Source organism: Pteronotus mesoamericanus, unplaced genomic scaffold, assembly GCF_021234165.1.
Source record: "Pteronotus mesoamericanus isolate MK-2021 breed Mesoamerican mustached bat unplaced genomic scaffold, CSHL_Meso_final contig_730, whole genome shotgun sequence".
Classification (NCBI taxonomy): Eukaryota; Metazoa; Chordata; class Mammalia; order Chiroptera; family Mormoopidae; genus Pteronotus; species Pteronotus mesoamericanus.
In genome coordinates, this window is record NW_026555246.1 from 448032 (window position 1) to 465708 (window position 17677).

Sequence of the window (17677 nt, forward strand, 5' to 3'; positions counted from 1 at the left end):
TCTTGAGGCCCAAGCAGAAGAGTCTTCCCTGCACGGCGAGGCCAGTGGGGCGTGCTTGTTTCTGTGTCTGTGTGTGGGAAGATCACACTGTGCAGGTGCATGGCGGCCTTTACTCCCTCTCTGTGCTGGGCAAAGGGAGGGAGAAGGGGCAGCACCAGAGGTCAGGTGAGGGCGGGGCTGCAGGGGTGGAGCAGGTGTCCCCCCAGGGCGCCGCGGCCCAGCGCCCGTGCCCTGTTCTCTGCCCAGTGGACTACCAGGTCCTGTGCGGAAACCAGGTCCCCGGCTTCGTCACTGACACGCGCACAGGGAAGCCCCTCGGTGAGTGACTGCCACCCCCCCAGTGTCTTCAGGTCCCCCTGTCCCCAGAGTCCGGCCCTCTTTCTTCCCCTCCCCCACAGCGTTAGCCCTTCCGCCCGCCCCTTCCCATGCCCCTGCATTTCCAGTGCCCCCAGGCCAGGCCAGCGATCCTGCCCCCAGGTTCCTTTATTATTATTTCCTACAAAGACAACAACGATGAGAGTGTTTTTATGAAATTGTTCATTTTTTTAAAATGCTGATTAACTAGAATAACACGCTATTTCCCATTGTGACCATTCCTAACTGTCAGCCGGTGGCGTTGAGCCCATTCACGTTACTGTGTGGCCGTCCCACCCTTCGTCCCCTGGCTCCCACCCTCTACCTTCTGTCTCTCTGGACCTGGCTCCCCTAGGGGCCCCTGTGAGTGGAACCGCACAGCATTCGTCCTTCGGTGTCTGGCTTATTTCACGGGGCATTATGTCCCCAGAGTTCATCCGTGTTGCTGGTCAGAACGCTTCCTTTTTAAGTTCAATGAGGTTTTATACAATTTAATACCTAAATGCCAAGTTCAGCTACGTGGCCTTTAACGGGTGATTGATGAACTCATTTCCAGTTGTTTTTACCCCATGGCTTTACCTTCCTTGTTTTAAACAATGGGAACATGGCAGATATGACCTACTTCTCCTCCAGTCACGGTCTCAAATCTAGGTTCCCTTCACGCTCCCTTAAGGTTCCCGTGCTTCATGCCTCGAGTGCTTCTTTGTAGTTCTTTCTTCACGCACTTGTGGACACATAAAGGTCTATTGGAAATGTGTGGCTTTGTTCTCTGGGGAGTTTGACAGAAATTCTACATACAGGTCTGTCACTTTCTTTTTTCACCCAGGAATAAGTGGCGAAGGGCAGGCCAGGCTATTGTATGTGGCCCTGCCTCTCCCTGGCCCTGCTTTCTTTTGCACCATGTGCGGACACATCCCTGGCCACCAGCGCGTCCCCCACAGATGGGCGCGGCAGTGTCCCTTGGTTCTTTATTTACCTATAACAGCTTTGTGGAGACATGGTTCACATATTACGTATGAGCTGCACAGCTCGGTGGTTTTTTGTAAACAGTCGACCCTTGAACAATGGGAAGGTTGGGGCACCAACCCCTGCGCAGTTGAAAATCATCATATCACTTTTAACTCCCCCAAAATCTTAACTACTAACAGCCTGCTGTGGACTGGAAGCCTTATCAATAACATAAACAGTCAAGTGACGTATTTTGTATGTTATGTGTATCATATACTCTATTTTTTAAAAGATTTTATTTACTTAATTTTAGAGAGAGGGGTAAGGGGAAAGAAAGAGAGGGAGAGAAATATCACTAGGTTGCCTCTCACACATACCGACCAGAGATCGAACCAGTGACCTTTCCCCTTTTGGGACGACGCTCAACCCACTGAGCCGCACTGGTCAGGGCCATGTGCTGTGTTCTTACAATAAAGTAAGCTAGAGAAAAAGCTTATTAAGAAAGTCATAAGGAACGGAAAATACCTTCATAGTATTTATTGGAGAAAAGACTCATGTATATGTAAGTGGACCCGTGCAATTCAAACCTGTGTTGTTCAGGGTCACTTGTACTCACAGAGTTGTGCAACCATCACTTCCCTCTAAGTTTAGAGCCTTTTTATCTCTCAGAAATAGACCCCGTCCTCATGAGCAGTCACTCCCATTCTGTCTGCCCTCAGCCCCTGGCAACCACTGTTCTACTTCCATCCCTGGATTTGCCTGTTCTGGACATTTCACATAAATAGAATCATGAAACATGTGGCCTCTTGTGTCTGGCTTCTCTCACTGAGCATCATGTGTTCAAGGTTCATCCAGTGTTACAGCGTGTCAGTACTTCCTTCCTTTTGAAGGGTGAATGATATTTATTCCCTTGTTTGGATGGACCATGGTTTGTTGTCCATTCACCTGTTGATGTTTCCAGTTTCTTGCTAAGCATCGTCCCAGGATGTCCCTGCGAGGTCCACTTTATTCCAGTAGACGCCACACAGCATTTTAATTGAGAAAGACTCTCCTGCTGTGGCCTTTTCTCCGACATCCTGACTGCTTTCCCGTGTGAGTGGATATGTTTTGGACACAGCAGGATTTTTCAAGCGTGGGCTGTTTTGTGGCGGCGTCTTCCCCCAGACATGCAGGTCCCTTAGCTCCGGCCCCAGGCGGGGCTGCCCTTGATGCTGACGCACTTCCCAGACATCGACGAGTGCCGGGAGATCCCCACCATCTGTGCCGGGGGCGTCTGCGTCAACCAGGTCGGGAGCTTCTTCTGCGAGTGCCCCGCAGGCTTCAGCTACAACGGCGTGCTGCTGCTCTGCCAAGGTGCTGCCCCCGCCTCCCCAGCCTGGGTGGGGTGCTGGTCCCCCCACCCCCGTACTCTCTGGGCAAGTCATTTAAACTCTGATCCTCAGTTTCCCTGTCTGCATGATGAGACCAATGTCTTTTTGAGGGCCTCCATCTCACATGACCACCCTCACTGTGCTTCTGGCTGCTTCTGGAGACACCACCCGCTCAGAAGCTGGGGGTTGGGATCAGGGTGCGATTCTGACAGGGAAACCTCTCCTTCACCCCCGCCCCACTGACCGTGTCCCCAGATGTGGACGAGTGTGCCAGTGGGGAGAGCCCCTGCCAGCAGAAAGCCGAATGCACCAACATCCCTGGCAGCTACCACTGCAAGTGTGCCCGAGGGTACAAGGCGTCGCCAGGCGGGGCTTGCGTGGGTAAGCAGCAACCCCAGCAGGGACAGGGTAGGGAGGTAAAGAAGTGGGAGACAGGACAAAGCCAGGCTCTGTCCACTGTGACTTGGGTAAGGCACGGCTCTGTCTGGCCCATTCTGCTTGGCTGAAGTGTGGGCTGGTGGGGGTGCCGAGAGCAGCCATTCGTAGGGGAGGAATGAGGCTGAAATGAGAAGTGAAGACTGAACTCGGTGCTGTCAGCAGCCTAACGGGGGCTTTGCAGGCAGGTTCCCATCAGGGCATGCAGAGGCTGAGGGAACACTGGGGGCAGGGGCTGGAGACACCGTGCTGCCGGCCCTTTCCCAGGACGCAACGAGTGTCGCGAGATCCCAGGTGTTTGCAGCCATGGCAAGTGTGTGGACACAGAGGACAGCTACACGTGCCTGTGTCACCGTGGCTTCCGGACCTCAGCAGACCAGACCCTGTGCATGGGTGAGAGCCCCCTCCTGCCCCTCTGCAGGTCAAGCAGCCAAAGGCTGGAGTCCATGGATCTGCGCCTCCTCTGGGGCACACACAGTGCTTTCATCCTTCCTGGTTAGGACCCTGGGAAAATATTCACTTCCCCGTGCCTCAGTTTGCCCATCAGAAAAATGGAGCAATACGTAGTAGCATGAGTACTTCCCAGCCCCTCACTCCCCAAGCCACTCATTGCCCTGGGTGAGCTGGGAGGGGACCAGGGGTTTTGCTCTGACAGACATCGACGAGTGTGACCAGCAGCCATGCGGAAACGGGACCTGCAAGAACATTGTTGGCTCCTACAACTGCCTCTGCTTCCCTGGCTTTGCAATGACACATAAAGGACACTGCACGGGTGAGCTGTGTGGGCTGGTGGCAGGCCTCAGTATACCCCACTGAAAAGTGGGTGTCACCCCATGCATCCCTTCAGAAAAACAACCACAGGGGATTGAAAACAAGGGAACCACAAAGTTTCCCACACCCTTTCAGGTGTCCGGTGCCAGGGAGTCCCTCCCTGGAGCTTACACTCAGGTTGATGAGAGGCACAGAGACAATAGAGAGAGGAAGATGAGTGAAGGCAAAACCTGGGAGCTGTGATGCTGGCAGTTCAGTGCAGTGGATGAGAGCATGGATTCCAATTCAGGCGGTGTAAGCTCAAATCCCAGCTTTGCCACCTGCCAGCTGCGTGACCCTAGACAAGTCATTTACCTCTCTGTGCTTCAGTTTCCTCCTCTGTAAAACATTAATAATGGTACCTACCTATATATTAATGTCAGACCAAATAGACTCAAATGAGGAATATCATCAGAGATGAAGAGACACACTGCATATTGATTAAGGGATCACTTCTCTGAGAAGACATCGCAATCATAAACATACAGACATGTAATAATAGAGCTTTGAAAGATGTAACGATTGACAGAAGTGAAAAAGAAATAGACAAATTCACATTACATTATAGTTGGAGACGTCAACGTTTCTCCTTCAGTCATAAAGAAAACAAATAGAAAACTAGTATGAATATAGAAAACCTGAGCAATGCTGTCTACCACCTTGACCTGGCTAATATTTCTACAACTTTCCAGAATACTCACTCTTATTAAGTTCACGTGGACATTCACAAGGAAAGGTCATAATCTGGGCCATAAAACAATCCTTAACAAATTTAAAAGAATGAAGTTACACAAAGTATTAAGCCCTCAGAATGTAAGGGAATTAAACCAGAAATCAGTCACAAAAGGATATACAGAAAATCCCCGGATATTTGGAAATTAAATAATATACTCTTAAAGAATACATAGACCAAAGAAGAAATATTAAGGGGAATTAGAATATTTCAGATTACATGAAGGTAAAAACGACAAAATGTGTGGGGTACAGTGAAGGGCATGTCAAGAGGCAAATTCATAGCATTAAAAATGATAATAAAAAACTGGTATAGGCCTCATAGGATATTGACAGATTAATATACAGAACCTGCCACGTGAGCGCCCCATAAACTGAAGTCACTGGCATCAACTTCGCTGCGGACAGAAGTTCGGTGGACGTTCAGAGCCCCGGTGCTACAGGTGACCCCACCTGCCCCTCTCCCTCTGCAGACACGGACGAGTGCGTCACCCTGGCAGGGCAGGTGTGCCGATTTGGCCAGTGCCTCAACACAGCCGGCTCCTTTCACTGCCTCTGTCAGGATGGATTTGAGCACACGCCCGATGGGAAGAACTGTATGGGTGAGTCTTGCCGAGTGCTGGCAGCTGGCTCGGCTAGTCCCTGCTTCAAGTTGACATGCCGTCGATACTGCCGCATGATCATGGTTCCATTTCATAATCATGGATTTAGTTTAAGATACAGAAAGAAACAAAACCAGCACATCACACCCATGTTTTCACAGAGTTTGTGATTTAGGGTGAGATTTCTTGAAAAATCGAAGTTTACTAAAAGGACCAAATACTGGAGATGTGAAGTGGATGCCATGGAAACTGAAAGGGGTCTGCAGGTGGCTGAGAAACAGTGCTCCCTCCTCCACTGAACACCACTTGGCTCCACCTCTGACCCCCAGCAGGACCCAGAACGTCCTTCCCCAGCCGCCTCTTTTCCTGGGTCTCAGCCCTTCCTCCGGTTGCAGGACTGCCACACGGATGCCTTGCCCTGGGGCCCTCAGCAATCACAGTGGTTGTGGGCGCTGGTCCGGGCCCCGGCCCGCATCCTGCCACGGTCTGGTGCGGGGACCCCTTCTTCTCTCCACAGACATCAACGAGTGTCTCCGCCTCGCTGGAATTTGCCTGCCGGGCACGTGCCAGAACCGAGAGGGCTCCTTCCGTTGCATTTGTCCCCCCGGCTTCCAGGTGCACACCGACCGCTGTGTCGGTGAGTGCTTGGCCCCGCCTTCCAGCTCTGGGGCCAGGGAGGCGTCTCCGGGCTTCTGTCTCCCAACAGCAACTGGGGTCATGGTGATAGTGGAGACAGATCACTCAGCACAGCACCCCGTCCAGCGCCATACACTATTATGAGGGTTTCATAAACTCTGAATTACCTGGATTCTTTTTAGACTCAGGGCTCAGGGGTCTCTCTCTGGGCCCGCAGGCTTCCTTGTGAATTCTATAAAATGGGCATGGGTGTGGGGTCTCACCGCCCCCCGGATTATCTGAATTCAGAACTCCCTGGATGAGTGGTGGGCAAGGTCTAGTCTGGCCTGAGTGCCGCTGGTGTAATTGTCCATGCAGGTGACTGAACAGTGCGGGCCGACCCGGGCCGTCTGGCCTGAGCAGGCGGGTTAGCCTTGTCCAGTGCGGGCGGACCCGGGCTGGTCTGGCCTGACCACCTCTGGCCTCTTCTGCCTAGGCTAGCCTAATGCAATAGGAACTAATTCTATCCAGTGTAGGTCCAATTTATCTAGTCTTGGTTAGCTTTACACAAATTTAGTCTCTAAAGACAAACTTTCCTGACCATGACCCCTACCCTGAAGACACTTTCCAGGAAGGACCCCCCACACTGCCTACCTGGTGCTGCAGCTCACACTGAGCCCTGGGGGCCCCTGCCCCACCTCAGCCCCTGGGCCCCCACTCCACCTGCGCCTCTTGACAGCTGAGCCTGCCCCACCCTGTCGGAAGTCCTGCTGGCGCCCCACCCAGCTTGTGTCCTTGCTCCTCCAGACGTTGACGAGTGCTTGACGGAGCCCACCCTCTGCCTCCCTGGCACTTGTACCAATAGCCCCGGGAGTTTCCAGTGCCTGTGCCCGCCTGGCTTTGCCCTCTCTGACAATGGGCACCGTTGCTTTGGTGAGTCTGGGGCCAGGGAGCACACAGGCCTTCGGTGAGAGGTGGGAGGTCAGGCGGGGAAGAGTCAGATCAGCCAGAATGGGAGGCTGAGTTTCTTGTACGGATCTCCTGGGCTCCGCCCCACTGAGGGGCTTCTCTGCCTCGGTGGGTTGTCCTGGTCCATCCAAGCTCTTGGCCAGACAGGGCAGTGTTAACCTGGCCAGCCTGGTCCCTTGGGCTCTGGCTGTCCTGTATGGGCTGCAGTTACCCCACCCGGGCTGGCTGCATCTCAGCCTGGCTAGGCTTGTCCAGGGTGAGCTGGCCTCACTCAACATGAGCCAGCCTCTCCCCTGCCCGGGGCAACGAGGGGGACAGCAGGACAAGTCAATTAATATTTGTTTTCCTGGGGCCAGGTTTGCTCAAACCCCAAACTGCCTGGTGGGAGTCTGGCGCTGGGGATTTGGGGTCTGAAGTCTGAGGTCCTTTGTTCCCTGCAGTCAGTCACTTTGCTTCTCCAAGGAGAACGTGGCTGGGCCTGACAGTTCTCTCTGTCCCGGGGGCACCCCACAGCCGTGAAAGTGGAGTGGCTGGAAGGAGTTCCCGGGAGTCCAGCAAAAGTTCAGGGGCTGACCGACATTGGCCCAGTGTGGGTCACATGTTCATTCTCAAATCAGTCATCATGCTTAGGGACCTACAGTGTTCTGATTGGCTGCTAGTAGAGGCGGGGCCCCCATTTGCAGGAACTGGAGTGGGAGAGTCATGCAAGGCAGGTGGGCACTGCTGATGGCCCTTCCAGCATTTCTCTGGGGAACACCCCACAGATACACGGCAGAGTTTCTGCTTCACCCGTTTCGAGGCTGGAAGGTGCTCGGTGCCTAAAGCTTTCAACACCACCAAGACCCAGTGCTGCTGCAGCCAGAGGCCTGGTGAGGGCTGGAGCGACCCCTGCGAGCTGTGTCCTCAGGAGGGCAGTGGTGAGTGCCCGCTCTGTCAGCCTCCCTCCTGACTCGGCTTGCCGGCCCCTCTGCTCTCCTTCCCCTCCGCTCTTCCTTCAGCCTTCTCTCACCCCTGGGGGTCTTGGGGGTTGCACCTGGCCCTGACCTCCCCCTCCCCTCTTGCTGTCCAGCTGCCTTCCGGGAGCTCTGTCCCTTTGGCCACGGAGCAGTCCCAGGCCCGGATGAGATGCGGGAAGGTGAGCCTCCCACGCACAGGCTAAGAGCCCCTCTGGCTGCCTCGGCCTCCTCCTCTGCCGCCCAGCCCCGTCTGGGCTCTGCCCGGGTTCCCAAGCCTCAGGCTCTCTCTTCGACCCATGGGTGGCTCTGGATCCCACTGGCCTGGAGGGGGAGAAAGATACTGAGTGTAGATGGGGTGTGACAGACACCGTGCCTGCAACCCCTGCCGCCTGCAGACGTGAACGAGTGTGCAGAGAACCCCGGCATCTGTGCCAATGGCCTTTGTGTCAACACCGATGGCTCCTTCCGCTGCGAGTGTCCCTTCGGCTATAGCCTGGACTCCACGGGCATCAGCTGTGTGGGTGAGCGACCGGCCCGCGTCCCGGGAGAGAAAAGAGCAGAGTGGGGCTGGGCAGACACCCGCCACGGTAGGATCCTGTCCCCCAGCCGCTGTCCCTCTCCCCACCCACACTTCCTTCTCTCCATTATTTACTTTTTACTTTCTCCTTCACTCTTTTGCTTACTTAGTCACATCCTCAGCCATTCATTTATTTTCTCATTACTCATTCCCTTATCTATTCATTCACCCGAGCACTTGCTTGCTCATTCACTCGTTCACTCAGTTCCTCATCCTTTCATTTATTGAACACGTACCGCATGCTGCCCTGTGTCCAGCCTAGCGCCACACCAGATCTGGCTCTGTCCAGTCTGTGGCAGTCAATGAGGAGACAGGATAATACCGAGGACGGGGGCCCTCTGTGTGCGCTGACCACCCTTTCCCCCTCCCAGACACAGACGAGTGCTCCACCGCGCACCCATGTGGGGAAGGCACCTGCACCAACATCGTTGGAGGCTTTGAATGTGCCTGTGCTGACGGCTTTGAGCCGGGCCCCATGATGACCTGCGAAGGTACGACCCCACCTGCCCACGCCCTGGGCTGTGGTGTGACGGGAGTGCGGGGGCTGGCCTAGGGGAGGGATCGGGGTCCCACAGGAAGGCCCCACCCAGCCGGAACCTCCACTGGCCTCCCCAGACATCGACGAGTGCGCCTTGAACCCCCTGCTCTGTGCCTTCCGCTGCCACAACACTGAAGGCTCCTATGTGTGCGCCTGCCCAGCCGGCTACGCCTTGCGACAGGACGGGACCATGTGCCAAGGTAGGACCTGCACAGGCTGGTGGGCCACGGGCCGGGTCCCCAGGGGCCAACAAGCCTTGATCTTGAGAGAAGAGGGAGGAATAACAGCATGTGCCTCCGAGGGCGGGAATGAACAAAAGGTGGTAAAGTGAGTGGAGAGCGAGGCAGGCGGGCGCGCAGTGGGCTCCCTCGTGAGTGGTGTCCCCGCTTCTGTTGTATGAAAACACGGGGCTAGCGTCTCGGGCCCCACGCCTGAGGGGATGGCGAGTCCGGCTCTGGAGGCCTCTGCAGTGGCAGTCGGACATGCCCTGAGTGGGATGGGGAGGGCCGTGGGTCTGGTGGCGTGTGGTGATGTCTGGCAACATCGTCTCCCGTGCGTATGTGGCGGCGGGGGGGGGTGTCACTGGCCTCGAGTGGCCTGGGATGCTGCTGTATCTCCTACAGTGCACAGAATGGCCTCCCACCCCAAAGAGTTTTCTGGTCCCGAAGGTCCATGGTTTCAAGGGTGAGAAACTCTGGGTTGCGCCGTGGCCCCTCCAGGGCGACTTCAGGGTCAGGGCCCCAGGGACCAGACTGACCCACAGACCCTGATGTGGGCAGGCGCGTGGCTGTTCGGGGCAGGCTGGCCCCTCCGCTCCCCTGAAAGCCTAGGCCAGGCAGAGAGGGACGGCAGCCGGGCAGTGCCGCGGGGTCCTCGCTCTGGCCCCCCACGGCCACCTGGGAGCTGGGATCCAGGCCCGACAGCCGGGCCCAGGCCGCGGGCACCTGACCTTGGTCACCACTCACGCCTGGTCACCCGCAGATGAGGATGAGTGTGCAGACGGCCGGCAGGACTGCCACGCCCGGGGCATGCTGTGCAAGAACCTCATCGGCACCTTCGCCTGCGTCTGCCCCCCAGGCACGCGGCCCCAGCCCGGCTCTGGGGACGCCTGTGTGGGTACGGGGTGCCTGGGGGTGTGGGGAGCACCGTGGAGGGGAGGAGGCGGAGCAAGAGGAGGAGGGCGGGCGGGCAGACACGGCAGCGGGGGAGGCTGGCTTGGGGCGCCCTGCCGCCTTCCTCACCCCTCCCGCTTCAGATGAGGACGAGTGCCAGGCCCGGCCCGGCCTCTGCGCCCACGGCCTCTGCGTCAACACTGCCGGCGGCTTCCGGTGCGACTGTGACGAGGGCTTCCAGCCCAGCCCCGCCCTCACCCAGTGCCACGGTGAGCATGGCCAGGCACAGGCCTGGAAGCGCCCAAGGTGGGGCCAGGGTCCTGGGCACCAAGGGACACGCAGGGGCTTGCTGAGTTTATCTGAACACACGTGTCCACACGTGTTCCCTCTGTGCGGAACAGCAGATCGATCCTCTCCCCGCACCCCACCTGTTACGGCCGGGAACCGCCCCGCCAGGTTCTCCACTTCCTGGGGGCCACCCTAGCGGACAGCCCACTGTGCCGCCTGTCCCGGCAGCTCGTCCATCTCTGTGCCCACACAATCCTGGTCCTCTACTCCCCCTTCACCCCTCCCAGCACAGTCTCCACCCCAGAGCTCAGACCAGACGTGCGTGTGCAGCTGTCTTCAGAAACCCCATCTCCAGTACTCCTCCCGAGGCACTCACCCCAAAACGGGCCCGCCTCTGCCCCCGGGCCCACCTTGGCGATGCCCCAGCACCCACCCAGACCCAGGCCGGCCCCCTGGAGCGATCCGTGGCCTCCTCTCCCTCGACACCCAGTCTCCAGCCTGTCCTCTGCCCTTCCCACGTCTCTGATACCACCCTTCTGCTGCGTCTCCCCGTCTGTCCAGCCACCTCTTGCCGCCTCCTCCTTGTTCCCCGGCCTCTCCGCTGCCCCTTGACTCAGACCTCCCCCGGCTGGAGTGATGCTGCCCTTGATCCTCCAAGAGCGGCCTGGTGTCTGCAGGCCAGGGGTAGTTGTCTTATCTTCGGACCTGTAGCTTCCGCCTCAGCTCCAGCCCCAGCGCCCGCCTGGAGAGGGTGTTAGCCGCATTGGGGACGACAGCTTGGAAGGTTGCACCCCGGCACACGCACGGCCGCGTCGGAGGCGTCTGCGGCGCCGCGTGTAGCCGCTCGGTGCCCCTGGGTGCCACAGGGAAGTGGGCCCTGACGGCATGTTTCTCCCACCCACCGTCCCCACTCATTCCCTGCAGACATCCGGCGGGGGCCCTGCTTTTCCGAGGTGCTGCAAGTCACGTGCCAGGCCCTGTCGGGTGGTGGCGAGGTGGTCACCAGGGTCGAGTGCTGCTGCGGGGGCGGCCGCGCCTGGGGGCCCCGCTGTGAGCTCTGCCCCCTGCCCGGCACCTCCACCCACAGGCAGCTGTGCCCTCATGGTTCAGGCTACACCACCGAGGGTCAAGGTGGGTGTGAGTTCGTCCACGGTTGTGTATCCACGCTCCAGTGGGTGCGGCAGTGAGTGAGCCTGTGTGTGCGCCTGTCCTAGCGGGTGTGTGTGAACCAGAACCCATTCGTGGCTCTGTGTGTGCGCGTGAACCTGGGTGATGGCCGGGCTAGTGCATGAGGCAATGTGTGCGGGTTTGTGAATGAGCATGTGAAAGCATACAGGCTGGTGCGTGTCCCAGTGTGTGCAGGTGTTTCGGTGGGCACTTGTCTGCGCTAGGGAGTGTGTGAGCTGGGGTGTGTTCCCTGTGTGCAAGCTGGATAACCAGTGTGTGTCGTGTGCTACCGAGCGTGTGAAAGTGCGAGTTGCGCGTAAGGTGGTTTGTGAGCATGTGTGCGCGCTGGTGAAGGCAGGAGCCGCTGTGTTCTGTGTGCGTGAGCCGGGTGAGGAGCACACACCAGGAAGCGACGGAGAAGCAGTGAGCCAGGCGTGTGACTGAGGTCCTGGTGAGTGTCTGTGAGGGCAGGCGTGTGCGTGAGGGTCTCTGCATGCGTGTGCCTCATCGAGCATCAGTGAGGGCATCAGGGGAGCAGCAGGGATGTCGGGGACTGAGAAGGAAGCGGCTTTGGAAGGGTGTGTCTGGGAAGCAGAGCAGCCCCTTGTGTGTATACTCATGACTGCACAAGCGCCTGTGTGGGGGATTGGTGTGCAGTGGCCATGTGTCATGTCTGTGCTTCCGCAGGTGTGGGTGGGTGTCCCCCCCGGGGTGTTCTCAGTGTCCAGTGCTGATGGAGGTGTGGCCCGTGGCCTGAGTTGCGGCGCATAGGTGCAGGGAGGGGAAGTGGAGGCTGGCGGGGCCTCCAGAGACAGGGCTGGTGGGCAGAGGGAGGAGGCGTGCCCTGGGGCCGCCGCGGCGACCGCAACCAAGCCCACTCATCCCCAGATGTGGACGAGTGCCGCGTGCTCTCTCACCTGTGTCTCCACGGCGAGTGCATCAACAGCCTGGGCTCCTTCCACTGCCACTGCCAGTCCGGGTACGCGCCGGACGCTGCTGCCACAGCCTGCCTGGGTGAGCCCCCGCCCCCGCGCCCTGCACACAGCACCCAGCCCGCGCCTCTGTGGGAAAACCAAGGCCAGAAGCGGCAGAGACCACATGGACCACAAAGTCGAAAATATCCGCAAATCCTGCCCTTTATCCTGGCCTCGTTTGGGCCACTTTCCTCCTGTCACTTGGTGCATCCGCAGATTTTCAGTTACCTTGCAGAGCAGGTATCCATCGAAGTCAGGGGCCCGCCAACGCCAGCCCAAGAGTGACTCGGCCTGCCGCACGTTTCTGTTGATACAGTTTGATCCGCACACGGCCGAACCTATTTGTTTCCTTCCCCTCCGCGGCTGCTTTCCTGCTACAGAGGCAGCTGTGAGCAGCTGGGACAGAGGGAGGCTGCGTGGCCCACCAGGCCACGCACACAAGATCCGGGTGGCTCGGGTCTGGGAAGGAGGCCCCAGCCCTCCAGCCGCCTGGAATACTGTGTGACCCTTGCACGCTGCTGTCCCTCTAGATGTGGATGAGTGCAGCCAGGCCCCCGCACCGTGCGCCTTCCTCTGCAGAAACATGGAGGGCAGCTTCCTGTGTGCCTGCCCCCGCGGGTACCTGCTGGAGGAGGACGGCAGGACCTGCAGAGGTGACCGCGTGCCCTGTGGGTCTCCGCCCCCACCCCTCAGGGCCCCCCAGGCACGTCCTCTGCCACGTCACCCTCCCCGCTGCATGGCACTGGGCACCGTCTCTAGGGCCTTTCCCCTGGGAAGCCCAGGCGCACCGAGCCCTGCGCTGAGCCTGCTGGGGCCTCTGTGCCGCAGACCTGGACGAGTGCGCCTCTCGGCAGCACAACTGCCAGTTCTTCTGCGTCAACACCGTCGGCGCCTTCGTCTGCCGCTGTCCCCCAGGCTTCACCCAGCACCATCAGGCCTGCTTCGGTGAGTCCCTTCACCCCCCATGCAGCAGCTGGCACGTGGCTCTGGCCTTCACTTGCTTGTTCACCGAATAAGGAATGAGCGCCCAGTGTGTGCTGGGCATCAGGGACACAGAAGTCCTTGGGATAAAGTCCTTGCTCTGTCAGTGCTCACACCCGGGCGGCTTAGTCAGTGCTCACCCTGGGGAGGTCCACCCTGAGGAGTCCCTCTGACCGTGGCCCCTGTCAGATGTCTCTCCTAGGCCCTCCCCAGGGTGCTCTGAAAGCCCAGGGGCGCCCAGGGTCCAAAGGGCAAGTCGGCTCAGAACCCGATGCCACAAGGGCATCTGTCACTCCCATCGCTTCTCAGCGCCTGTGGCCCCGGAGAGGCAGGCGGTGCCGGAGGGCCGCGCCCAGCCAAGGGCGGCCCTGTTCCGGCTCCTGCTGACCCACTCAGCCAGCACCCGCTGAGCACCTACGCTGCACCAGGAAGTGCTCAAGGCCAGAGGTAGCAGGCTCCGGCCCCTCGGTCGAGCCTGGCCTCTGCCTGCTTCTGTTAATAGAGCTCTGTCAGCACACATGCCCGTTTGCTACATAGCGTGTGTCTGTGGCTCTCTCTGTGCGACAATGGCAGAGCTGAAAACACGGTTCCTGCCCGGCCCCCTGGCCGATGCGGCACCTAGCCCTGCTCTAGACCCCGAGGGCACAGAAACGGGCATTGGCTCAAGCGGGCTGCCGTCGTAGGTGCCCCAGCTGGCGGGGAGTTGGGCTGGAGAGGAACAGAACAGTAACTTAACACTAGAGCATGTGTGAGGCTGCAGTTTTTCAAAGAAGGATCAGGAGAAGCATCCTCAGAAGGGGACATTTAAGCAACGATTTGAAGGAGGCAAAGGAGTGGGCCGTGCGCTCATTGCGGGACAGTGTTCCAGGCCTTGAGACGACATGCGTTTCTCTTTTGCTGCGCAGTCAAGTTATATTCCCTGCCTCCTGAGAGCAGCACCCTTAACGTGGCATTTGTATGTATGTACACACACAAGCCCGTGTACCCACGTGCACACGCCCCACGTGTACCTGGAGCTCACACAGGACGTCCCTCCCTCAGCCAGGCTCTCCACTGCATAGTCCCCACCGACCGAAGGCTCCAGATCATTCATGACAAACACCGGCATAGCCCATACTCTTGGTGGGTGGTCTTAGACTAACTAGGTCAAGGCTTGGCAGACATTTTCAATAAAGGGCCTGTTAGTGGATATTGTTAACTCTGCGGTCTATACAGTCTGGTGCAATTACTCAGCTCGGCCATTGTAGCTCAAAAGCAGCCGTAGATGATGTTGTAAATGAGTGGGCATGGCTGTGTGCCAGTGAGACTTCATTTACACAAAGAGGTGGTGGGCCAGATGTGTCCTGTGGGGCCCCCGTTTACTGACGACTGAACTAGAAGATCACGCTCACATGACCACGGTAGGCCACCCTGACCCTGGGTTCACTTGGCTGAATGCAAGGGGGAAACTGCAGGCAGCACCGGGTGCATCTCTCCGGCAGGATCCTGGCAGGAACCCAGGGCTAGTAGTGTCTGTGGCCCCTCAAATGACAGCTCAGACGTGAGGGATGAGACCACATGTAGCTTCAGGAGCCACTGTGGCTTAGAAGCTCCATGTCCCCACTGCCTCTTGCACCCATGAAAGATTCCAGGTCCCCAAAGGGAGGTACCTGGTGTCAATAATCTCTGTCCTCACAGAAGCCAAAACTGGCATTTCCCACCCTGAAATGTGTTGCCCATTCCCTGTAGCCCCAGTCCAAGTGCAGCGTACCAGCCACGCACATTGCCACCATCGCAACATTGCCCGGTAACTCAGGCTGCTTAGTACCATAACCAGAGTGACTTAAAGAACAGGCATGTATTGTTCATAGCTCTGGAGGCTGGAAGTCTGGGATCACGGCATCGGCAGGGTCAGCTTCTGAAGACTCTTTTTCTGGACTGTATACAACTGTCTTCTCATGTGTGCTCAGAGGCAGGGAGAGCACGAGTCCCCTGGGGTGGCAGAGGCCCTCACCTCTGCATGGGGGCCCCACCCTCACGACCTCATCTAGCCCTAAGCACCTCCCAGAGGCCCCATCTCCAAATACCACGCGTTAGGACCTGAGGTAACATACAGTGATTGGAGGCGGGGCCCCAGTCTGTAACACTGACTGACATCCCACTGTGGCTGCGCTTCCCTGAGGACAGAGCACCAAAGTTGCCCTGGGGCACTCTCGCGGGGGGCGGGGGGCGGGGGGGAGGGTTTTATTCCTCTCTCACTCCCATGCCAAGCACTGTCCTAAGCCCTTTACATGATTAGATTAATTCTCACAAAAGCTCAGTGAGATGGGTATTATTTTTTAAGTATATTTTACTGATTACGGTGTTACAGTTGTCCCAATTTTTTTCCCTTTGCCCCACTCCACCCAGTATGCCCGTTCCCTCCAGCAACACTCCCCCCCACACACACACACTTAGTTCATGTCCATGGGTTGTGTGTGTAAGTTCTTTGGCTTCTCCATTTCCTATACTATCCTTAACGTCCCCCTGTCTACTTTGTTCCTACCAATTATGCTTCTTGATCCCTGCACCTTTTCCCCCAAACCTCACCCTTCCCCCCTCCCAGCTGATAAACACCCCCCCACGTGATCTCTGTATCTGTGCTTCTGTTCCTGTTCTGTTTTTGGCTTAGTTTGTTTTTTAGATTCCTTTGTTGACAGTTGTGAATTTGTTGCCATTTTAATGTTCATAGTTTTGATCTTCTTTTTCTTAAGTAAGTCCCTTTGACATTCCTTGTAATAATGGCTTGGTGCTGATGAACTCCTTTAAATGTACCTTGTCTGGGAAGCACTTTATCTGCCCTTCCATTCTTAAATAATAGCTTTGTCGGAGAGAGTAATCTAGGTTGTAGGTCCTTGCTTTTCATGACTTTGAATACTTGTTGCCAGCCCCTCCGTGCCTGCAGTTTCTTTTGAGAAATCAGCTGACAGTCTTATGGGAGGTCCTTTGTAGGTAACTCTCTGCTTTTCTCTTGCCGCTTGTCACATTCTGTTTTTATCTTTAACCTTTGGCATGTTACTTCTGATAGGCCTTGGTGTGATCCTCTTTGGGTCCAACTTGATTAGGACACGCTGTGCTTCCTGGATTGGCATGTCTATTTCCTTCATCAAATTAGGGAGGTTTTCTTTCATTATTTTCTCATAGATTTCCAAATTCTTGCTTCTTCTCTTCTCCTTCCAGCACCCTGTGATGTGAATGTTGGACCTTCTGAAGTTGTCCCAGAGGCTGCTTATACTACCCTCATTTTTTTTGCATTCTTTTTCCTTCTTGTTGTTCTGATTGGTTGCTTTTGCTTCTTTATGTTCCAAATCGTTGATTTGATTCTCAGCTTCATCCACTCTACTCTTGTTACCCTGTACATTGTTTTCTTGTTTCTTTTTTCAGTTAGTGACTCCTTTGTTTCTGATTAGATCTTTTGATGCTACTGAGGTCCTCACTTAATTCCTTGAGCATCCTTATAACCAGTGTTTTGAACTCTGCATCTGATAGATTGCTTATCTCCATTTCATTTAGCTCTCTTTCTGGAGTTTTAACCTATTCTTTTATTTGGGCCATGTTTCTTTGTCTCCTCGTTTTGGCAGCCTCCCTGTGTTTGTTTCTATGTATTAGGTAGAGCTGCTTTGACTCTGTGTGTTGGTGGTGTGGCCTAATGCAGTAGGTGTCCTGTAGGGTCCAGTGACACAGCCTCCCAATCACGCAAGCTGGGTACCCGAGGTGCGCCCTTCATGTGGGCTGAGTACGCCCTCCTCTTGTGGTTGAGCTTTGGTTGCTGTTGGCAGAACAATGGGAGGGATTTACCCAGGCCAGTCAGCTTCAAGGTTGGCTGTGACCACTCGCTGCCCTCCATGGAGGATCAGCTGTGCAGGGGCAGGGTGGTGGTGCTCTGACGTGGTCTGTAGCTGTCCCCTGGGTGCACTGGCCCTGGGGTTTGCTGGGTGGTGCAGGCCAAGGTCAGCCTCCGCCTGTGTTTTGCCCTGGGGTGCCCTGCCTGAGCTGTAAAGCAATCTGAGATGCCTGCTACTTGTCCTAGGCTGGGAGATTCCCGGGTAAAGCCAAGCTGTGAATCTAGGCTGGCTGCTCCTTTTGCTGGGCCTGAGGTTCACTGAGGCCGGCTGCTGCTCGTTTGATAGGATTTAGAAAGTTGTGAAACATGAACCAAGACCTGCCATTCATTCATATAGAAAAGCAACTTGGGTGGTCCTGTAAGTTGGGTGGGTCAGAGCCTCTGGCA

The 17677-nt window shown here is 56.7% G+C and overlaps 1 protein-coding gene across 1 annotated transcript in view; it reads left to right on the forward strand.

The window, feature by feature from the left end:
• The window catches only part of FBN3 (fibrillin 3), a 48263-nt gene extending 34425 nt beyond the window's left edge, over nt 1-13838 (forward strand). The window contains exons 37-57 of the mRNA XM_054583348.1: nt 82-165; nt 247-318; nt 2530-2655; nt 2928-3053; nt 3375-3500; nt 3763-3879; nt 5123-5251; nt 5769-5888; nt 6674-6799; nt 7600-7752; nt 7905-7970; nt 8187-8312; nt 8740-8859; nt 8984-9106; nt 9888-10022; nt 10162-10287; nt 11231-11437; nt 12362-12487; nt 12978-13100; nt 13276-13392; nt 13738-13838. Coding sequence (XP_054439323.1) covers nt 82-165; nt 247-318; nt 2530-2655; nt 2928-3053; nt 3375-3500; nt 3763-3879; nt 5123-5251; nt 5769-5888; nt 6674-6799; nt 7600-7752; nt 7905-7970; nt 8187-8312; nt 8740-8859; nt 8984-9106; nt 9888-10022; nt 10162-10287; nt 11231-11437; nt 12362-12487; nt 12978-13100; nt 13276-13392; nt 13738-13838 — 2549 coding nt within the window. The remainder of the gene's footprint in view (nt 1-81; nt 166-246; nt 319-2529; nt 2656-2927; nt 3054-3374; nt 3501-3762; nt 3880-5122; nt 5252-5768; nt 5889-6673; nt 6800-7599; nt 7753-7904; nt 7971-8186; nt 8313-8739; nt 8860-8983; nt 9107-9887; nt 10023-10161; nt 10288-11230; nt 11438-12361; nt 12488-12977; nt 13101-13275; nt 13393-13737) is intronic.
• Nucleotides 13839-17677: the final 3839 nt, after the last annotated feature.